We start from the raw sequence: 23,920 nt of genomic DNA, 5'->3' as shown, positions 1-23,920 counted from the left end.
GAAGTGAAAATGTAATGTAGCTTACTATCCACTTGACGGAGGCAGAGAGCCTCTCTGACCAAAACGAGAAAAGGGGAGTGTCATTAGTGAATAGCACCATTGCTTCGTCGCGGCTATAATGACAATTCAAACCAGCCAGCCACACGTCTTTTTAATTTAATGTAAAACATTTATATTCGTCAATAGCTACCTAGTTTTCAGAGCAGCTAACGTTATGTCAAGCCGGAGGAGGTAAGTTGACTTGGTTTGCTAGCTAAAGTGGCTATAATTAACCAGATTAGTAAGGAGTTAACGTTAGCTATACTTAGGAGTCTCTCTAGTTAAGTTTGCTGCAGCAATGTGTGAATTAAATTAGAAGTAGCTACCACAATGCAAAAAGCCAATGCCATTGCTGGGATAGGGGAACGTTTCATACTAGACTACTCTTACTTTGACAATGACTATAGTAGGTTAGCTAAATTTAAGTTATTCCGCCTTCAAAACAACTGGTAACTCGTATATATCGGACTTGTGAATTCAAGACAATTGGGAACCCGGCTGGCGGAAAAAATCGTTTAATGGTCATCTAACTCGGAGTTCCAACTCAAGAACTCGGGCCTATTTCTAGAACTCTAACTTTCCGCCCAGAAGATCAGACGTCATGATTTGACCGTCATTTTTAGTGTTCCCAGGTGTCTTGAACGCACCAATAGTTAAACACACGTTGTTTTCTAGCTCGGGAGTATTCATTACAGAACACGTTCAGTTTAATAACCAAACAGAACTACACTCGTTTTTGGACAAATGCAGGTCTCTCAGTTTCGTTTGCTTCCGTTTTAAGGAACGTTTTGCAACAGAATTGGCGCAATGAATAGACCCGTGGGGCAAGAGGAGTCTTCAACGCGCTTTATCGTTAAATCATCCCCACATCACACATTTTTATTAGTGACTGGCTTTAACACGCTTTTGTTAATCATTAAAGTAAAAATGTTGCTAGAGTAGTGACAAACTTTCTTCTGCTAGACCCACCAGACTAACGTTAGCTCCCGAGTCATAGTACAGATCCAACCCAGGCGAGGGGGGTCATGACTAATTTACCACAGCCCATAGAGGTCTCTAGTGGCCAAAAGGCCTCATTTCCATGGGCTGCGCCATGGAAGGCATCCACAATTGCAATGTAGTCAACTGGGTGGGACTTCCAACTTCATTGGCTGATCCCTCCTGGTGACCCTGTTCAATTCATTTGTAACATGGTTACAAAGAGAGAAAAAGCATCAAAGGCACCCAAGATTTTGATAACTAAGCCAAGATAGACCACAGCCTGTCATTTCCAATGGGAACAAATTAGTCGTGGTGTGCAGAACAAGCAAGGAGGGGGCAGAGCCAAGCATGAGCTAGCGAGATCCTATTGGGCATTCAAGCATATATTTGCATAAGGGAATGCCTACTCCGTGAAATCCATCTTCTCCTACTGTCTGCCACTGGGCTTCCTATCATCACCACATTTGGTAGTGAGAGGAAAACACCAATGAGATGCTTCACATGTATACTTCCGATCAACTATCTGGCTCATTTTACTATCTTTGATGGCGCTGCCCATGCTGTCACAGACACTAAATATAATGGCACCGATACAGTGATGAGTCCTCTATCTCAATGCCACATCCACAGTCATAATGGCTAAACCCTGCCTATTTCTAAAATGTATCTGCTTTTAACCACACTGCTAACCTTGTGCCTAACCTTAAGACCAGAAAGGAAAGCAAGTTTTTGTTTTCATGTATTTTTTTACGATTTAGCCAATTTTGGCTGTGGTAACTAGTGACAACCCGGTGAAAACCCAATCTGCACCGTTTGGCAACATGATCCATTGTTAAGAAACATACAACATCTCCTTTCTATAAAGTGTGTATATTCAAATTGTCATACTATATTTCATTGGAAAGGCAGAACGTTTATCAAAAGCAATCACTTTTGCATGTGAACACAGAATCGTACTCATTACTCCACATCCTTAATCTACCTCACTTTCGTTTTGAGTGAACTTTGCCAACGAATGCAATCACTCTTCAACCAATGCAAACTACTTTTGCCCGGGCCAGGGGTGTATTCATTAAGCCAAGTCTGTTGCAAAATGTTTTGTCTGTTCAACGTGACGTAAAAGCGGTTGGGTTCTTAAACGGAAGTTGTAGTTCATTTTAATTGTATGATTTCCACGCATTGCCATTTCAATCAGAATAGTCTGTGATGTGTTTGAGACAAAATATCCACAGGAAAATAGTATTAAACAGACTTCAAAATGCGGATCTCTGTGTGGTGGTCAATACTTGTTGGGTCATCGGCTAAGACATGTGCACAAGACAGAAGTACATGGATAGGATACAACAGAAGTCTTGAAGGTGTTTACATAGTGTAAGCATGTGACAGATATAACAACGCCAGTACCGGCGCTCTAATAATTCAGGAAGACAACACTTTCCTGTGGATATTTTGTCTCATATTTTGACCAGCTGAAGGACCAACCGCACAGACAACCAGTAGAGTAAGTGCAAATGTAATTTTATACAAGATTCTGGCTTGAAAGGAAACTTTCCAAGTTTTGCAGTGCTTGGTTTGACTGTATACCAATAATTGGTATCATATCCAATTTATTAAGTAATGTGTTTGCGAATGGGGCTGAAGTATGGGATTAAAAACAAACAAAAAAATAACTATTGTAAATTATAAACCCAGGTAGTTTGAGCCCTGAATGCTGATTGGCTGACAGCCGTGGTATATCAGCCCGTACACCACGGTCTTGACATGTCAACATCCGCTGAATTGCAAAGCGCCAAATTCAAATTAAATTACGAAAAGGATTTAATTTTCATGAAATAACAAGTGCAATATAGCAAAACACAGCTTAGTTTGTTAATCCACCTGGCGTGTCAGATTTCAAAAAAGCTTTACAGCAAAAGCTATCCAAGCGTTTATGTTAGGACATCTCTCTCAGCAGACAAAACGTTACAAACAGCTAGCAGCAAAGTAGATTGGTCACGAAAGTCAGAGAAGTCATAAAATGAATCGCTTACCTTTGATCTTCGGATGTTTGCACTCACGAGACTCCCAGTTACACAATAAATGTTCCTTTTGTTCCATAAAGATTATTTTTATATCCAAAATACCTCCATTTGGTTGGTACGTTTGTTCAGAAATCCACAGGCTCGAGTGGTCACGACAGGGCAGATGAAAATTCTAAATAGTATCCGTGAAGTTCGTAGAAACATGTCAAACGTTTTTATAATAAATCCTCAGGTTGTTTTTACTGACTGTAGCTTTTTCAATAGGAGAGAGCGAGAAAATGTCTGCTCCAAGCTGTTGCGCATGCAAAACTCTGCTGGCACCCAGTCATCCAATGACGCGAAGTGATCCTTCTCGCTCATTTTTCATAATAAAAGCCTGAAACTGTGTAAAGACTGTTCACACCATGTTTAAGCCATAGAGAAAGGAATCTGGTTGATATCTCTTTTAAATGGAAGGCATGCAATGGAACAGAGGTTTCTGGAAAAACAGCACTTCCTGGTTGGAGGTTTTTGCTTGCAATATCAGTTCTGTTAATCTCACTGACAATATTTTGACAGTTTTGGAAACTTTAGTTTTTTCTATCCTAATCTGACAATTATATGCATATTCTGGGCCTGAGAAATAGGCAGTTTCATTTGGGTAAGTTTTTTGTCCAAACATCAAAATACTCCCCCCTACACTCAAGAGGTTAAGTTGGTAACCAGTTGCGTCAAGCCTAAGAACAGCCCTTGGCCATGGTATATTGGCCATATACCACACCCCCCCATGCCTTATTGCTTAAATATACTGTCTGTAAAATGTATGTATGAGCTGGATGTAGAAGCCTGAGTGTTGTCCATTAGTTTACTCCAATTAGGGGAGGAATGGTAGGGTTGGGGGAAAATAATATAGTTCTTTTTTTATACAGTACCAGTCAAGAGTTTGGACACCTACTCATTCAAGGGTTTTTCTTTATTTTTTACTATTTTCTACACAGTAGAGTAATAGTGAAGAAAAAACTATGAAATGACACATGGAATCATGGAGTAAACAAAACAAGTGTAAAACATTTTTTTTATAATAATCTAAATATATTTGAGATTCTTCAAAGTAGCCACCCTTTGCCTTGATGACAGCGTTGCTCACTCTTCGCATTCTCTCAACCAGCTTCATGAGGTAGTCACCTAGAATGCATTTCAATTAACAGGTTGTTAAGTTTAATTTCTGGAATTTCTTTCCTTAATGTGTTTGATAATTTGTGTTGTGACAAGGTAGGGTTGGTATACAGAAGATAGCCCTATTTAGTAAAAGCAAAGAGAAACGACAGTACCTCATTACTTTAAGACATGAAGGTCAGTCAATCCGGAACATTTCAAGAACTTTGAACGTTTCTTCAAGTGCAGTCGCAAAAGCCATCAAGCGCTATGATGGAACTGGCTCTCATAAGGACTGCCACTGGAAAGGAAGACCAAGAGGTACCTCTGCTGCAAATAAGTTAATTAGTTAACGGCCTCAGAAATTAACAGCACCTCAGATTGCAGCCCAAATAAATGCTTCAGAGTTCAACTAACAGACACATCTCAACATCAACTGTTCAGAGACTGCATGGTTGAATTGCTGCAAAAAAAAACACTACTAAAGGACACCAAGAAGATACTTGGGCCAAGAAATACGAGCGATGGACATTAGACCGGTGGAAATCTTCCCTTTGGTCTGATGATTCCAAATTTGTGATTTTTATTTTATTTCTTTGGTTCCAACCTCCGTATCTTTGTGAGATGCAGAGTAAGTGAACGTATTATCTCTGCATGTGTGGTTCACACCGTGAAGCATTGAGGTGTGCTTTGCTGGTGACATTGTCTGATATTTTATTTAGGATTCAAGGCAAACTTAACCAGCATGCCTACCACAGCATTCTGCAGTGATACGCTATCCCATCTGGTTTGCGCTTAGAGGGACTATCATTTGTTTTTCAACAGGACAATGACCCAACACACCTCCAGGTTATGTAAGGGCTATTTGACCAAGAAGGAGAGTGATGGAGTTCTGCATCAGATGATCTGGCCTCCACAATCACCTGATCTCAACCCAATTGTGATGGTTTGGGATAAGTTGGACCTCAGAGTGATGGAAAAGCAGCCAACAAGTGCTCAGCATATGTGGGAACTCCTTCAAGACTGTTGGAAAAGCATTCCAGTTGTAGCTGGTTGAGAGAATGCCAAGAGTATGCAAAGCTGTCAAGGCAAAGGGTGTCTACTTTGAATAATGAAATATATATTGATTTGTTTGACTTTTTTAAATATATTTTTTATTTTTGTTACTACATGATTTTATAGTTTTGATGTCTTTAAAAAAAAATGTATTCTATTTATTTAACCAGGTAAGTTAGTTGAGAACAAGTTCTCATTTGCAACTGCGACCTGGCCAAGATAAAGCATAGCAGTTCGACACGTACAACAACACAGAGTTACACATGGAATGAACAAAACATACACTCAATAATACAGTAGGGGAAAAAAAGAAAACAAAGTCTATATACAGTGAGTGCAAATGAGGTACGATTAGGGAGGTAAGGCAATAAGTAGGCCATGGTGGCGAAGTAATTACAATATGGCAATTAAACACTGTAGTGGTAGATGTGCAAGTAGAGATACTGTGGTGTAAAAGGAACAAAATAGATGGGCTGTATACTGATGGGCTATGAACTGGTGCAGTGATCTGTGAGCTGCTCTGACAGCTGGTTCTTAAAGCTAGTGAGGGAGATGGGAATCTCCAGCTTCAGTGATTTTTGCAGTTCGTTCCAGTCAGTGGCAGCAGAGAACTGGAAGGAAAGGCGACCAAAGGAGGAATTGGCTTTGGGGGTGACCAGTGAGATATACCTGCTGGAGCGTGTGCTACGAGTGGGTGCTGCTATGGTGACCAGCGAGCTGAGATAAGGCGGGGCTTTACCTAGCAGAGACTTGTAGATAACCTGTAGCCAGTGGATTTGGCGACGAGTATGAAGCGAGGGCCAGCCAACGAGAGCGTACAGGTCGCAGTGGTGGGTAGTATATGGGGCTTTGGTGACAAAGGATGGCACTGTGATCGACTACATCCAGTTTGCTGAGTAGCGTGTTGGAGGCTATTTTATAGATGACATCGCCGAAGTCAATGAAGGGTAGGATGGTCAATGTTACGAGGGTATGTTTGGCAGCATGAGTGAAGGAAGCTTTGTTGCGAAATAGGAAGCCGATTCTAGATTCAATTTTTGATTGGAGATGCTTAATGTGAATCTGGAAGGACAGTTTACAGTCTAGCCAGACACCTAGGTATTTGTAGTTATCCACGTATTCTAAGTCAGAGCCGTCCAGAGTAGTGATGCTGGATGGGCGGGCAGGTGCGGGCAATGATCGGTTGAATAGCATGCATTTAGTTTTACTTGCCTTTAAGAGCAGTTGGAGGCCACGGAAGGCAAGTTGTATGGCATTGAAGCTCGTCTGGAGGTTAGTTAACAGTGTCCAAAGAAGGGCCAGAAGTATACAGAATGGTGTTGTCTGTGTAGAGGTGGAATAGAGAATCACCAGCAGCAAGAGCGACATCATTGATGTGTACAGAGAAGAGAGTCGGCCCGAGAATTGAACCCAGTGGCACCCCCATAGAGACTGCCAGAGGTCCAGACAACAGGCCCTCCAATTTGACACACTGAGCTCTATCAGAGAAGTAGTTGGTGAACCAGGTGAGGCAGTCATTTGAGAAACCAAGGCTGTTGAGTCTGCCAATAAGAATGTGGTTATTGACAGTCGAAAGCCTTGGCCAGGTCGATGAATACAGCTGCACAGTAATGTCTCTTATCGATGGTGGTTATGATATCGTTAAGGACCTTGAGCGTGGCTGAGGTGCACCCATGACCAGATTGCATAGCGGAGGTGGTACAATGTGATTCAAAATGGTCAGCAATCTGTTTGTTAACTTGGCTTTCGAAGACCTTAGAGATGTAGGATAGATATAGGTATGTAGCAGTTTGGGTCTAGTGTCTCCCCCTTTGAAGAGAGGGATGACCGCAGCAGCTTTCCAATCTTTGGGAATCTCAGACGATACGAAGAGAGGTTGAACAGGCTAGTAATAGGGGTTGCAACAATTTCGGCAGATAATTTAAGAAAGAGAGGGTCCAGATTGTCTAGCCCGGCTGATTTGTAGGGGTTCAGATTTTGCCGCTCTTTCAGAACATCAGCTTGGTTGGGTTGCTGTGGAGGGTGCCGGGCAGTTGACCAGGGTAGGGTTAGCCAGGTGGAAAGCATGACCAGCCGTAGAGAAATGCTTATTGAAATTCTCAATTATAGTGAATTTGTTGGTTGTAACAGTGTTTCCGAGCCTCAGAGCAGTGGGTAGCTGGGATGAGGTGCTCTTATTCTCCATGGACTTTAGTGTCCCAGAACTTTTTTGAGTTTGTACTGCAGGATACACATTTTTTTTTAAATAGCTAGCCTTAGCTTTCCTAACTGCCTGTGTATATTGGTTCCTAACTTCCCTGAAAAGTTGCATATCACGGGGGCTATTCGATGCTAATGCAGAACGCCACAGGATGTTTTTGTGCAGGTCTGGCGTGAACAAAGGGCTATATCTATTCCTGGTTCTACATTTTTTTGAATGGGGCATGCCTATTTAAGATGGTGAGGAAGGAACTTTTAAAGAATAACCAAGCATCCTCTACTGTCTGGACGAGGTCAATGGCGTTCCAGGATACTCCGGCCAGGTCGATTAGAAAGGCCTGCTCGCAGAAGTGTTTTAGGGAGCCTTTGACAGTGATGAGGGATGGTCGTTTGCTCGCAGACCCATTACGGATGCAGGCAATGAGGCAGTGATCGCTGAGATCTTGGTTGATAACAGCAGAGGTGTATTTGAAGGGTGAGTTAGTTAGGATGATATCTATGAGGGTGCCCGTGTTTACGGATTTGGGGTTATATCTGGTAGGTTCATTGATAAATTGTGTGAGATTGAGGGCATCAAGCTTAGATTTTAGGACGGCCGGGGTGTTAAGCATGTCCCAGTTTAGGTCACGAGCTCAGAAGATAGATGGGGGGGGGGGGCAATCAAATCACATATGGTGTCGAGGGCACAGCTGGGGGCAGAGGGTGGTCTATAGCATGCAGCAACGGTGAGAGACTTGTTTCTGGAAAGGTTAATTTTTAGAAGTAGAAGCTCAATTTTTTGGGGTACAGACCTGGATAGTAAGACAGAACTCTGCAGGTTTTCTTTGCAGTAAATTGCAACACCGCCGCTTTGGCAGTTCTATCTTGTCGGAAAATGTTATAGTTAGGAATGGAAATTTCACGGTTTTTGGTGGTCTTCCTAAGCCAGGATTCAGACACGGCTAGGACATCCGGATTGGTGGAGTGTGCTAGGGCAGTGAATAAAACAAACTTAGGGAGGAGGCTTCTAATGTTAACGTGCATGAAACCAAGACTTTTACGGTTGCAGAAGTCAACAAATGAGAGAGAGCCTGGTGGATGGGAGTGGAGGTAGACAATGCAGGGCCTGGATTAACCTCTACATCACCAGAGGAACAGAGGAGGAGTAGGATAAGGGTACGGCTAAAGGCTAACAGAACTGGACGCCTAGTACGTTCAGAACAGAGAGTAAAAGGAGCAGATTTCTGGGCACGGTAGAATATATTCAAGGCATAATGTACAGACAAAGGTATAGTAGGATATGAATACAGTGAGGGTAAACCTGTGCATATAGTGATAATGAAAGAGATGTTTTCTCTAGAAATAGCATTTAAACCAGGTGACGTCACTGCATGTGTGGGGGGTGAAACTAAATTGTTAGCCGAGGTGTGTTGAGCAGTGCTAGAGGCTCTACAGTGAGATTTTTCTATTGTAGAAAATAGTAAAAATAAAGAAAAACCCTTGAATGAGTAGGTGTCAACTTTTGACTGGTACTATGTATACATTTTTTAAATATTTGATTTACCTAAATATGCATTGGAAATGCAGACAATTACATAGATTCTGTCTATCTACAATATTAAAGCCGATCTACCCCCTAAAAAAAAGATTGTTTTTGCAGTGCTTGGTTTCAAACTGTATACCAATAATTGGTGTCCTATTCAGATTTGTTAGGCAATGTGTTTGCTACTTAGCCAGCTGAAGTTACCAAATGTGATGGTCATGTCACTCATCTCTGCAGTGAAGCCCTGGCTTTCTCTCTAGTGACGGGTATAAACCATGCCATGGCCAAGCTGGTGGACATCTGGGACAGCATGGGCATCATGGAGGAGCAGAGGGTAGAGCGGATGGAGACGGTGAAGAAACACATTGAGGTGAGGCTTCAGAAAACGGGTAATGTAGATGAACTGAAAATGAAACGGAAGCCTTGTCAAGTAACTAATTAACAGACTGACTTGACATTCCTAATCTAAAGGACCTTTTGAATGACATGATCACTGAGGAGGAAGCTTTGAAGCACCGCATCCGAACCAATATCATCACTTTTGAAAAACAGTTGGATACCTTGTGTCTGGAAATGTCAATGGATCCATACAAAGTAAGTGGTTATTTCTTCAGGCTTAACAACAACAACAGTAAAGGTTGGTCTTTAAAGGTTCTGTGTCTCAATAGTTTAGCTGGTTCCACCCCTTGACTCTTTTCCTTCCATTGTGCTAACCTCCTGTCTCCATCTTGTCCACCTGTCAGTTGGAGGAGGGCCTGACAGTCCTCCAGATCGAGAAGAACCTGCGTCTGCGTGTGGAGGTTCTGACCAAGGAGAAGGGGGACCGTTTGAAGGAGTTACACGGACTGCAGCAGCAGGATAAGGAACTGTGCTTGGAGCTGTGCGTCACTCCCTATTATGTTCCCACAGGCATCATACCCTCACACACTCAGTTGCAGGAGTTCCGGGAGCACCTCAAGACCCTCAGTGAAGAAAAGGTATTGCAACAGCTGCCAGGATGGCAAGACTTTAGTGTGAATGTTATGAATACCTGACTCAAGTATTACTAAGAACACTATTATTAATTTCTTATTTTTTAAGTCTCTTTTGTGGTCTTGTGATGTTTGTCTTTTGTTGGAAGCATCTCGTCTCTTGTCCCTCCCTTCCCCCGTTCTGTAGAAGAGTCGTGCAAAGGTGTTCTCAGGGCTACGTGAGGACATCAGGAAGCTCATGGAGGACATGGGTCAGAAACCAGAAACCAGTCTGGAGAAAGAGTCGGTGTGTCATGGCGAGGAGATATTCCTGCTCACGCATGAAAACATCAAAGCCCTCCAACTGCTGTTGTCCCAGGTACTGAAAATAATTTGATAAAACTTACTAATGATTATTCAAAGATTTTTGTTGTTTTGGTTCTAGGACTTTTGACCAATTATATTAGTATATTTTTGGTTAGATGAAGGTCAAGAAGGAATCCCTGATGAATACTCTGGCTGAGCTGAAAGAACGAGCTATGTGCCTGTGGAATCGTCTGGAAGCGCTGGAGCAAGATCGCACTGCGTTCCAGGAGAGTGTGCAGGGTACCCTTTCTGACCAAATCACACAGGTTGGAACTCCCTCTTCATACATCTCCCTTCACCACTGTGTTGGACAAAGCTTCACTGGCATACCATACACCACTGTGTTGGACAAAGCTTCACTGGCATACCATACACCACTGTGTTGGACAAAGCTTCACTGGCATACCATACACCACTGTGTTGGACAAAGCTTCACTGGCATACCATACACCACTGTGTTGGACAAAGCTTCACCGGCATACCATACACCACTGTGTTGGACAAAGCTTCACTGGCATACCACTGCAAAACAGTAAACATGGCACCATAACTATTAAGTTTCCCCAGAATTGAACTAGAACATCAGTGTTTGACAGTCCTGTATCATTAGGGCAGTGTTTCCTAACTCCAGTACCTTCAACAGTACACATTTTGGTTGTAGTCCCAGACAAGCACACCTGATTCAACTTGTCAACTAATGATCAAGCCCTCAATGAGTTGAATCAGGTGAGTTTGTCTGGGGCTACAACAAAAACATGTGCTGTTGGAGGTACTTGAGGACTGGAGTTGAGAAACACTGCATTAGGGCATACGGAAAATTTAAATGAGTATTTCTTAAGGAACGAGTTCAGATGGTACCTCCTCTTGTCGCTGTTTCAGAGATTTATTTTTACTTCTACTGAACCTGACCTTGTTGCCCTTCCAGTGGCAGGAGGAGGTTGATCGACTGACAGTCCTGCAGAAAGCCATGTTGGAGGATGTGATTGACAAGGTCCGACAGGAACTAGTGGCTCTCTGGGACAAGTGCAATCAGGGCACTGAGCAGCGTGAACCCTTCAACGCCCACATCTGTGACGGTAGGTAGAACAATAATGGAAATACTTCCTCTCACTCATACGCAAAACGCATACATACTGATCGAACCGATCTGTCTTTCCCTAGATGACTTCACAGAGGAATTGTTGGCACTGCATGATGCTGAGCTATTGAAGGTGAAGAATTACTATGACCAGGCTAAACCCTTACTGGAGGTTCTGCAGAAATGGGAGAAGTACTGGGCCCTCTTCCAGGACTTTGAGGTAATGCTGGAATTTGCAGTCAAGCTATGTTTGTAAAATAAATTGCAAATATGTATTTTTAATTGTGTACCACTTGATGCATGTAATGGTTTTCAATCAAACATATCCACATACCAGCTGCTCTTGTTTCTGATACATGTTCAGTGTGGTGCAGAATTGTTTTTGTTCCACTTGACATAGAAACATGTCTAATTTTCAAACCTCTTTGCAGAAAAAGGCCAATGATCCAAACCGCTTCTCCAACAGAGGAGGAGCCCTTCTCAAAGAGGCCAAAGAGAAGGTCAAAGTTCAGAAGATGTTGCCAAAGGTAAGGCTGGATTTGACTCCTCAACATGTCCCTCTAATAACTTTATTTGGCAGTTGGAGGGAGAGACATTTTTTTAATATATTCTTTATTTTTAAAGTAGGGCTGTTGTACATGTTGGTCTAGAGCATCCCAATCATGCTCAATGGCTGACATGTCTGAGAATGGAAGAACTGGGGCATTTTCAGCTTCCAGAAATTGTGTACAGATCCTGGCGATATTGAGCCGTGCATTATCATGCTGGACATGAAGTGATAGTGGTGGATGAATGGCACCACAACGGGCCTCAGATCTCGTCACGGTATCACTGCATTCAAATTGCCATCAATAAAATGCAATTGTGTTCATTCTCTGTAGCTTATGCCTGCCCATACCATAACCCCACTGCCACCATGCCACCTCATAACCCCATGCCACCTCTGTTCACAACATTGACGTCAGAAAACCGCTCACCCACACGTCTGCGGTTGAGGCTGGTTGGACGTACTGCCAAATTCTCTAAAAGATTCTTGCAGTCAGGAAACTTTTATTGTCCCCAGCACAATGTGCACCTGTGGTAATGATCATGCTGTTTAATCAGCTTCTTGATATGCCACACCTGTCAAGTGGATGGAATAGCTTGGCAAAGGAGAAATGCTCCCTAACAGGGATGTAAACAAATGTGTTCATAATTTGAGAGAAATAAGCTTTTTGTGTGTGGAAAGTTTCTGGGATCTTTTATTTCAGCTCATTAAACATGGGACCAACACTTTACATGTTGCATTCATATTTTTGTTCAGTGTATATATTTTTCGAAATATAATGTACATTTAAAATGTAATGTCTGAAAAGTGGCAGCAATGGTTGATGGTAATCAAAAGATCACCGCCTCCTTTATTCAATGTCAAATCTCGCCCCACTGTATGCTGCTGCCCCACTGTATGATGGGTATATGATGGTGTCAGTGAGGTTGTGACCTTATGTAAAATGCCAATGATGTATACAGTTTAAATGCCAGTGAAGTGTGTGTATATAAAGGATTTTGACAAAGGAAAAGTGATGTTGATCCTCCCTGTTATGTGATGTGACTAGTTGGAGGAAGAGCTGAGGACTGGTGTTGAGAGCTGGGAGAAGGACCAGGGTACTGCCTTCCTGGTCCAGGGCCAGAGAGTCATGACCTACATCTCCACCCAATGGGAGGAGCACAAACAGCTGAGGGGCAAGGAGAAGAGTGAACGTGCCACTGTAAGTCCAGGCCCTCATAATGCTCTCACATTGACCCAGCAGTGTTCCCCAGTCAGCCCAATACTGGTCCATAGAGGCTTTGGGTGGGGGTTTGCTATTTGTCTTTAAAAACTATCAACAAACCTGATCTCCCTGTTCCCATGTGCAAAAGGCCAATTCTAAAACGTACTGTGCTGAACTTGGATTGAAATAGACTTGTACACCATATGGTGGTCAGCATGTGTAACTGTTGAATGGTGGGAAACAGGGATTTGACCATTCTGTCCCCAGCAGTTTGTTATTGACTGGTCTGTGACTGAGGCTTTGTTTGTCTCGGTGTTGCAGACATCAAAGAAGGGGGAAATGACAACTCTCTTCAAAACTCCCACGAAGAGGGCCCATGGTGGGATGAACACCCTCACCCCCAACAAGATCAGGAAGGTACAGTAACTAGCAGTGGTCCACAGGGCTAGTTCACTCGCCTCCAAAACCAACTGGCCACTTTACTATTGTGGTAACTTTTTTATTTATTTAACTAGGCAAGTCTGTTCTTAACTTTCTTATTAACAATGACTGCCGACACCAGCCAAACCCAGACAACGCTGGACTAATTGACCTTGACCACCATGACTGTCCTTTCAGCAGACTCCTACACAGCCGATCATGGTGCGCTCCTACAGCTGCAACTCATCCAGCACCTTCATCAGTGTGCCTAGCAGCAAGCCTCCTCTCTCCCAGATGCAGGTACACACACACAGCACTCACTCCAAACTGTGGCTCATCATTGGTTCTTGTGCTTGCACACGTATATCCAAATTGAATGTTCAACATCTTCCTTTTATATTGCTGGACAACTGTTAAAACAACCACTAGGTGATGCTGTTATAGAATTTTTCTTATTCAAGCGGTAAGCCATTCGGCCACAGTCAACTTAGCTTGTGAAAGAATATTGACAGCAAAATCAAAACTTGTCTTTAGAATCTAACCTCTTTCCAAGGTCAATCATTCTGGTAAAGAGATGCAGAAATTGAATACTTCAAATGGATTAGCAGAGACTGCTGGGAAGGAAGTGTGTTGCATGCTCAGTTTGTTGACTGATGTGCTGTTTGTTTGTTTTGTCCATTCATTGGCTAAGCAGAAAACCAAGTCCCTTGAGAGAAGCAACAGCAGCAGTAGTCAGAGGACACCCCTGCATGAGTACAATGGTACAGAGGAGAAAAAACCTGTTGACATCAGCTACTCTGACTTCACTGTAAGACCAGACTTTTAAACTATACTCTAACTCAGCGGTCACCAACCTTTTCTCAGTCAAGATCACTTTCGGAGTCAAAAAGCAAGCCAAGATCTACCTCACAGAATTGATTAAAAGCATGACACGAATCGAGGCCTATGCAACATTAATCTAATTAAACCAGTTCTGTAGGAATGAGGTTTGTGCTGTATGCCTAATATATTACCACAGCATACTGCCAATCTTGTTCTTGTCGGACCATACACTGTCATTCAAATGTTTGGGGACACTTAGAAATGTCCTTGTTTTTGAAAGAAATTCACTTTTTTTTTGTCAATTAGAATGACATCAAATTGATCAGAAATGCAGTGTAGACGTTGTAAATGACTATTGTAGCTGGAAACGGCTGATTTTTATTTTATTTTTATGGAATATCTACATAGGTGTACAGAGGCCCATTATCAGCAACCATCACTCCTGTGTTCCAATGGTACATTGTTAGCTAATCCAAGTGTATTATTTTTTTAAGACTAATTGATCATTAGAAAACCCTTTTGCAATTGTTAGCACAGCTGAAAACTGTTCAGATTTTTAAAGAAGCAATAAAACTGGCCTTCTTTAGACTAGTTGAGTATCTGGAGCCTCAGCATTTGTGAGTTCGATTACAGCCTCAAAATGGCCAGAAACCAAGCACTTTCTTCTGAAACTGTCTATTCTTGTTCTGAGAAATGAAGGCTATTCCATGTGAGAAATTGTCAAGAAACTGAAGATCTGGTACAACGCTGTGTACTACTCCCTTCACAGAACAGCACAAACTGGCTCTAACCAGAATAGAAAGAGGAGTGGGAGGCCCTGGTGTACAACTGAGCAAGAGGACAAGCACATTAGAGTAATGGAGTACAAATTCATGACCTCCATATTAAAATAGACACGACGAGCTGCTTATAATTATAAGGCAGGGCTGTCGATACTTTTGGCTACTCATTCATTGCAGCTACAATTCTGGTTGTAGCGGGAGTAGAAGTAGGGTGAAGCGCATTTTTATGTTTTGTAAAAGTGTTGAATAAAAACAGTGACAGTGCTGAATTAAAAACTGAAGTATGAAAGCAGCAGCTTTTTGCTGTGTTCTTTAAGTCTCTCTGGTCATGGGTTTTAAAGTGATTAGATCTCATGTAGTTTGGGGGTTGTGGAAGCTGTAGGCATGGTGATTTTAGCTATTCAATAGGCCAGTGCACTTGATTTAGCTCTCAGGTCTGCCGGGTAGGCGGAGTTTGTTCCTTCAGACAAATGAAATGGTTCAAAATGGGAGAACTTAGATTATCTGGCGCGCAGGGCTTCTGAATCAAGTGCACCTACTGCCAGCAGCACAAGATGAATAAAAAATAATAATAATAGGCGCATAAGGCTTTATCGACCAGTTAACTTCACTGTAAGACCAGCATTATATGCTGCCACCTCAACTTTCAATGTTTACTTCAATAATCCATACCAGACACATGAATTTAAAGCAAAGATTGACAACAACAAATTATTGCATTCTGCTTACTCCTCTAGATTGCTTTTTAAGTGGGGGGGGGGGGGGGTATATCAGTTACTAAAATATGTGTCTTTCATTCCCCCAGGGTGACCTGTCCAAAAAGACAAATGATGCAGTTTTCAATTCGACAGCAAAGGACCTTTTCTGATTTTCTCATGATGGTCCCCACATTTTAAGATGTGCGTGTGGACAATTCACCCCGCACAGGTTGTGCTGTGTCCACTTGGCACTCCTTTCGTGTGTGTATATATGGCCGGTGTTTGTAATGGTCAGTGAGAATTTCAGGTAATGCAAGTCTTTGTTATCTTGATGTAAATCATTTTTTGTAGTTGGTGTTGCTGTTACTTTGAAATGTGACCAATGTTGCCTTTTTGTAATGCTTATTTTTGGACACCCTGTATGGAAGTGAATAGGTCTAAATGGACTATGTATGTGTCGGGTGCGGATGAAACATCATAAAGCTGTGTTTTCCAGTTATTAATACTGTGCAGTCCAGGGAAGTGAATCACAAGTTTGATACGGTAGAGCCCCTTAGATGTTACATCCAGTACTTTTGATATTTGACTTGTTACTAAATGGCCAGGCTCCACCGGAGGAAGCATCCTGTTTAGATACAGACCTTCCAGCAGAACAACATGCAGCTCTTTCTGTATGTAAATATTGCTCTCTTGAAAATATACTTTTCTTATTGCACATACGGTATTGACAATGTGTTTTGTCTTGACGTGTGCGTTGTCAACGTGCCTGTTTTTATTTTATCTTTTTTGACTTAATTAATAAATATATATATTTCAATTACATCTTTTGAGTTCATTTTTTAATCTACGGTATATCAAAATACACATGAAACAAGAGTTTGGCTTTAAACATATGGGGGAGTGTTCGATTAGAGCCAAAGTCCTTAAATTGAACCAGGCCCTGTAAACTTGAGTGGTTATAGAGAATATGAATTCCTCTTCTGCGCCATCAATCCTGGATTGTATCGTTGACCTTGAGGTCAAACACTCCTCTACACTCGACCGACGAGTGGGATTGTAGAAACCATGTAATTATCATGGATAATCAAGTTAGTCATTTATGAAAAGGGAGAAAAGGATTTTTGCTGCGTAATTGCCTCACTGAAATAATAGCATAATGGTCAAACATGTTTTAAATTATTTCAAGGCAACACAGTATTACACAATTAAAGCTGTTTGCTATTCAGCGGTCTTCATTGAAGCCCATCAATTTTTCTGGCCTGCATGATCAGAAGTACAAGGCTCGATTAGACAGCAATTCAAAAGCAATTTTGTTAGTTGCTGAGTTCTTGGCACATAAAATTGTGAAGTTACACATTTATTTATCACAAATAATATCCAACAATGTAAAAGAAATCTGACTAAAAAGTTGTCACATAGTAACAAGACATTGCTCCTTATTTTCTGAAGCCGAAATAAATACAATTTAGTAATGTCTATTTTATACCATCAGTTCTCTTCAGATTAAAATGTACATGAAATAGTTGTCAGAGTCAAAACTGAATATAAATAGTAAATGCTAAGTTGATTGACATAATTAAATACAGTTGTTTTTAACATACATGGGTCACTACCAGGAATGAGACTCTTTCATCCAGTGTTTCCCCCAGGTATTTTTTCAGCAGCAGTGGCAAGTAAAGCAGGGGATGGTAGGCATGGCCAATGGAGGGGTTTTAGAAGCCCTCTTGACAATTCTATACGTTTTGCCATAGGGCAGAGAGAATCTTACAGTTAAAGCTAGTTTCCTACAATTGCTCTTATGCTGAGTAGCTCAAACATAACTAAATTAAAGGGGGTCCCATGCCATGACATTTTTGGAATTTCAGATTCTCCGTGACTAGTTTTTATTGTGGTGGTTGTTAGTTCCTCAAATATGATCTTATTTAAAAAAAAAAGTGTTTTTTATATATATATATATTGCTCCATTGTCTTTTCTACATTCCTTATATATGGTTTTAGTTGTTGAAGTTTAGATTTAAAATGTTTTACCATCCCGAAAATATATATATATTTTTTCAGTGGCGGCCATGATTTAGCAGCGGCGGTGCGACGCTTGTAAAATGCATATAGGGGAAACACTGACAAAACTGGTGAGCCAACAATAGCTTTTAACTTTATAGGGACCCGTAGAATATTAATCACCAACAATCATCTTGGCGTAATGCTCAAGTCATTCCACAGACACTAACTGGCTTTTGATCTCTTCATGCATCTTCATTGTCTGATAGTCTTCACCTGGGGGAAAAAACTGACTGGACAGTGTTTTTACGCAGTAAATTCATAAACCATGATCTGGTAATTCAATAATCAAATGATTGACTTCTTCATTATCAGACTGTAGTCCTTCAGACAAGAATCTCATTGTGGTGACCATACGTCCCCATTAATACATACTGTATTTCACGTGTTGAACTTGCGTAAGACATAAGCAGGTTTAGGTCATTATCTCTGGGCTATAGACAGTCCACCCATGGAGTCCTGAGATTCCAGCTCATTGGATAAAATCCTCCTGCTGTTGTCACTGTAGCTTCCGTTGGGAAGGAAGGATAGTCTAGAAGGGGGAAATGAAAAGAATGTTAGTTATGAGCTCAGCTGGCCACGACCGGGAGACCCATGGGGCGGTGCACAATTGGCCCATCGTTGTCCCGTTTAGGGGAGGGTTTGGCCGGTAGGGGTGTCCTTGTCCCATCGCGCTCTAACGACTCCTGGGCCGGGCGCATGCATGCTGACACGGTCGCCAGGTGTACGGGGTTTCCTCCAACACATTGGTGTGGCTGGCTTCGGGGTTAAATGGGCATTGTGTCTAGAAGCAGTGCGGCTTGGTTGGGTTGTGTTTTGGAGGACGCACGGCTCTCGACCTTCGCCTCTCCCGAGTCTCTGTATGGGAGTTGCAGCGATGAGACAAGACTGTAACTACCAATTGGATACCAAGAAATTGGAGAATTAAAAAGGGGTAAAATAATAAAAACATATATATTTTTTTCAAGAGTTATGAGCTGATGAGGGTCCAAGTAAAAGATGATATCCAATGGAAAGTGAATCTGAAAAAAGACAGTTCTTGACAAATGAAGGCTCCTAGTAGGCAGGGCAGATACCAGACAGTGTTGCACAACCAGCTACGCTAACCATAGAATAGACACATCTCTCACGCCTCAAGACATGAATTCTTAATTACAATGTTCCTCCATGTGAGACAAGGGAGATGTACCTGTCCGTAGTTTTGTCTGTCTTTGTCTTGTCTTGTCACTACTATTGCTGCCAAACCTTGCTGCATCCCCCTTCCCCTTCAAAAGGAGCACAATGAAAATAAGCTTTTAAGCTTTGTGTTATCATCAATGATTTTCTTAAATTGTTTGTGGAGGCGTCACTGGCTGGAGCGCCCTTATGTATGTATTTAAAATGGTCTAAATTCAATCAAATCAACCTCCAAATGCACTCTGTTCTCGCAGAAGACTGTTTACTGTCAAAATAGAGCTCTCAATCTCTATTTGTCAAACAAGTACTTATCATACCCATATGAACAATGTCAGATGCTATTTGTCTAAGCCTGTACAGAATGTCATATCAGGCATTGTCATGATCAACTTGACAACATGAAAATGTCACCAGGAATCCATCAAACTTGGACATGTTATCACTCCTACACGGATGTTTCAAACATACATTTTCTGTCAGGAATGACAGATGGTTTATAAATAGCCTACTGCAATTGCCTTAGTTCATATTTACACTGCTAAACGGCCATTAAAGCTGCCATAATGCACAGCTATATATAATGCTACAGTGCCTATTCTATGCCGGGTATTTTGTCAGTGTAATGATGCCACTTAAATGGAATGAATCACGATGGCACAATGTGGCATCACACCACACACAGTAACAGAATCACTCTGTACCTATGGCATCCTGTGGCACTGGACTTGTTCACTGCAGTTATGTTTCAGCACTTCCTGCAGGGTCGACAAAGGTACCTCATAACATGCGTTCCTGATTGACAAAATACACAAGACATGTTCAATGTTATTTCTAGATTATTAATGTTATGCACTATAGACTAGCGCCAGCTCAAACCTGAGGGCTGCATCCAGTTGTGCTATCAACTGAGAACCGAAGGCATTTTGCGGGAATTAGACATTTTGAATGCTGATGATACATTTCTAGAGAACCACCCTTATATGGTTCATTTCACCTACATGCCATGTGATTTAGCTTAAGATGTTTATGGTTAAATAACTAAAATAGATCTCCATAAAGGACATTCCCACGTTTGACCACAATGGGATCTATAAAAACTGTGCTCCACATTGTGAACCCTGAACCTTGAACTGTATTTTGTATCATACAAATGCTTTGGCAGAGATGTCACCCTATCTCTTACACTAAGCAGTAGATCCAACTGATATCTTTGGCTGTAGTGCAAACTTCATTACAAGAACAAAATGTGTTGTCCACATTTTTGAAAACAGAGTGACCTTCAGCTAGGATGTACTGTTTTGAAAGAACAAGTGCCAAAATAAACCCACATGAGGTCAAACACAACATAAACATACTGTATCAAAAGAAGCACTATAACTATATAGATACCATCCAATGCATGTCCAATTTGGCCTAAACTTTCCAACAGCTCTCCAACTCTATACAACTCCTCGAAAGAGAATGTGTAGTGAGCATGAGAAAGCCGATTTGGTTTATTAGCTTAGATCGTTGTCACTTAATACAATATTTAGGCAAGTGAAGAGGGAACACAACCCCTTCTGCCGTTTTCTATGCTCCATTTCATGGCAATATTTTTTGGGGTATATCAAATAATCAAACCCTCATCAAATAAAAATTAAAGCAAATTTTATTTGTCACATACACATGTTTAGCAGATGTTATTGCAGGTGTGGTGAAATGCTTGTTTTTATAGCTCCAACAATGCAGTAATATCTAACAATTCACAACAATACACATAACCTAAAAGTAAAATAATGGAATTAAAGAACATATAAATATTAGGATGAGCAATGTTGGAGTGGCATAAACTAAATACAGTAGAATAGAATACAGTATATACGTATGAGATGAATAAAGCAAAAATATGGAACATTATTATTGTGACTGGCGTTCCATTATTAAAGTGGCTAGTGATTTCAAGTCTACGTAAACTACCGTTAAAAATCTTGGGGTCACTTAGAAATATCCTTGCACATTTTTTTGTCCATTAAAATAACAAATTGATTAGAAATACAGTGCAAAGATTGTTAATGTTGTCAATGACTATTGTAGAAACTGCAGATTTTTTTTAATGGAGTATCTACTGTACATGGGTGTACAGAGGTCCATTATCAGCAACCATCACACCTGTGTTCCAATGACACTTTGTGTTTAGCTAATCCAACTGTATCATTTTAAAAGGCTAATTGATCATTAGAAAACCCTTTTGCAATTATGTTAGCACAGCTGAAAACGGTTGTGCTGATTAAAGAAGCAATAAAACTGGCCTTCTTTAGACTAGTTGAGTGTCTGGAGAATCAGCATTTGTGGGTTCGATTACAGGCTCAAAATGGCCAGAAACAAAGAGCTTTCCTCTGAAACTCGTCAGTCTATTCTTGTTCTGAGACATTAAGGCTATTCCATGCGAGAAATTGCCAAAAAACTGAAGATCTCACAACGCTGTGTACTACTCCCTTCACAGAACAGCGCAAATGGGCTCTAACCAGAATAGAAAGAGGAGTGGGAGGCCCCAGTTCACAATTGAGCAAGAGGACAAGCACATTAGAGTGCCTTTTAAAATGATAAACTTGGATTAGCTAACAACGTGCCATTGGAACACAGGAGTGATGGTTGCTGATAATGGGCCTCTAATGGGCCTCTGGCCTATGTAGATATTCCATAAAAAATCTGTCGCACAACTGAGCAAGAGGACAAGTACATTAGAGTGTCTAGTTTGAGAAACAGACGTCTCCCAAGTCCTCAACTGGCAAAACACCAGTCTCAACGTCAACAGTGAAGAGTCGACTCCGGGATGGTGATCTTCTTGGCAGAGTTCCTCTGTCCAAAGCCCTGACCTCAATCCTATAGAAAATGTGTGGGCAGAACTGAAAAAGCATGTCCGCTCAAGGAGGCCTACAAACCTGACTCAGTTACACCAGCTCTGTCAGGAGGAATGGGCCAAAATTCACCCAACTTATTGTGGGAAGCTTGTGGAAGTCTACCCGAAACATTTGACCTAAGTTAAACAATTTAAAGGCAATGCTACCAAATACTAATTGAGTGTATGTAAACTTCTGACCCACTGGGAATGTGATGAAACAAATAAAAGCTGAAATAAATAAATCATTCTCTCTACTGTTATTCTGACATTTCACATTCTTAAAATAAAGTGGTGATCCTAACTGACCTAAAACAGGGAATTTTTACTAGGATTAATTGTCAGGAATTGTGAAAAACTGAGTTTTTTTGTTAAGTTACAGCCTTATTCGAAAATGAATGAATTTTCTCTCATCAATCTACACACAATACTCCATAATGACAAAGCAAAAGAAAATGGAAATATCACATTTACATAAGTTTTCTGACCCTTTGCTCAGTACTTTGTTGAAGCACTTTTGGCAGCAATTACAGCTTTGAGTCTTCTTGGGTATGAAACTACAAGCTTGGCACACCTGTATTTGGGGAGTAAATCACATTTTATGCAGATCCTCTCAAGCTCTGTCAGTTTGGATGGGGAGCGTCGCTGCACAATTTTTAGGTCTCTCCAGAGATGTTTGATCGGGTTCAAGTCCGTGCTCTGGCTGGGCACCTCAAGAACATTCAGAGACTTATCCCGAAGCCACTCCTATGTTGTCTTGGCTGTGTGCTTTGGGTCGTTGTCCTGTTGGAAGGTGAACCTTCGCCCCAGTCTGAGGTCCTGAGCGCTCTGGAGCAGGTTTTCATCAAGGATCTCCCTCTACATTGATCCGTTCATCTTTCCCTCGATCCTGACTAGTCTCCCAGTCCCTGCCGCTGAATAACATCCCCATAGCATGGTGCTGCCACCACCATCCTTCACTGTAGGTATGGTGCCAGGTTACTTCCAGACTTGATGCTTGGCATTCAGGCCAAAGAGTTCAATTTTGGTTTCATCAAACCAGAGAATCTTGTTTCTCATGGTCTGAGAGTCTTTAGGTGCCTTTTGGCACTCCGAGCAGGCTGTCATGTGCCTTTTACTGAGGAATGGCTTCCATCAGGCCATGACCATAAAGGCCTGATTGGTGTAGTGCTGCAGAGATGGTTGTCCTTCTGGAAGGTTGTCCTTCTCCCATCTCCACAGAGGATCTCTGGAGCTCTGTCAGAGTGAACATCAGGTTCTTGGTCACCTCCCTGACCAAGGCCCTTCTTCCCCGATTGCTCAGTTTGTCTGAGCAGCCAGCTCTAGGACGAGTCTCGGTGGTTCTAAACTTCCATTTAAGAATGATGATGGCCACTGTGTTCCTGGGGACCTTCAGTGCTGATGACATTTGTTGGTACACTTCTACAGATCTGAGCCTCGACACAATCCTGTCTCGGAGCTCGACGGACAATTCCTTTGATCTCATGATTTGGCTTTTGCTCTGACATGCACTGTCAACTGTGGGACCTTATATAGACAGGTTTGTGCCTTTCCAAATCATGTCCAATCAATTGAATGTACCACAGCTAGGCTCCAATCAAGTTGTAGAAACATCTCAAGGATGATCAAGGGAAACAATATGCACCTGAGCTCAATTTTGAGTCTCATTGCAAAGGGTCTGAATAATTACGTAAATACATTTATAAAGTTTTGAAAAAACTGTTTTCGCTTTGTCGTTATGTGGTATTGTCTGTTGATTGAAGAAAAAGGTAATTTAATACATTTTAGAATAAGGCTTTAACATAACAAAATGTGGAAAAGGGAAGGGGTCTGAATACTTTCCGAATGCACTGTCATCAACAGAGACGAAGGGAGACCAGTTGAACGTCTCCAGGGGAAGGTTGTTTCTGTTTAATTTAGTCTTAATTCCTCGGGCGCTGGTACACATGGTTCTTTTTATCAACATATGTGATCAGTCTTAAACTATAA

At 41.6% G+C, this 23,920-nt stretch overlaps 2 protein-coding genes across 6 annotated transcripts in view; one reads left to right on the top strand and one right to left on the bottom strand.

Annotated features, from left to right (window-relative positions):
• Positions 1-92: 92 nt before the first annotated feature.
• On the top strand, positions 93-16,641 carry LOC135548278 (protein regulator of cytokinesis 1-like). Of its 3 annotated transcripts, none has more exons than XM_064977714.1 (14): positions 93-231; positions 9,213-9,322; positions 9,424-9,546; positions 9,696-9,929; positions 10,111-10,281; positions 10,385-10,534; positions 11,194-11,344; positions 11,430-11,566; positions 11,778-11,873; positions 12,942-13,094; positions 13,419-13,514; positions 13,716-13,817; positions 14,212-14,325; positions 15,927-16,641. In XM_064977714.1, exons 2-14 carry the CDS (start codon positions 9,233-9,235, stop codon positions 15,987-15,989), a joined length of 1,680 nt encoding a protein of 559 aa, XP_064833786.1. In that variant the 5' UTR covers positions 93-231; positions 9,213-9,232; the 3' UTR covers positions 15,990-16,641. The 3 variants fall into 3 exon arrangements, with proteins under 3 accessions (XP_064833786.1, XP_064833784.1, XP_064833783.1); XM_064977712.1 differs by having other exon boundaries at positions 9,190-9,322; positions 13,719-13,817; XM_064977711.1 differs by having other exon boundaries at positions 9,190-9,322.
• A 401-nt stretch (positions 16,642-17,042) lies between these two features.
• The window catches only part of LOC135548277 (5-hydroxytryptamine receptor 4-like), a 51,174-nt gene continuing 44,296 nt past the window's right edge, over positions 17,043-23,920 (bottom strand). For all 3 annotated transcript variants that reach the window (XM_064977709.1, XM_064977710.1, XM_064977708.1), the window contains one exon: positions 17,043-18,409. In XM_064977709.1, the coding sequence (XP_064833781.1) occupies positions 18,301-18,409 (109 nt within the window). In that variant the 3' untranslated portion in view covers positions 17,043-18,300. The remainder of the gene's footprint in view (positions 18,410-23,920) is intronic.

The sequence above is a fragment of the Oncorhynchus masou genome, chromosome 11 (assembly GCF_036934945.1).
Source record: "Oncorhynchus masou masou isolate Uvic2021 chromosome 11, UVic_Omas_1.1, whole genome shotgun sequence".
NCBI classification, from domain to species: Eukaryota; Metazoa; Chordata; class Actinopteri; order Salmoniformes; family Salmonidae; genus Oncorhynchus; species Oncorhynchus masou.
The sequence above is the reverse complement of the archived record's forward strand: the minus strand, read 5'-3'. Positions and strand labels throughout refer to the sequence as shown.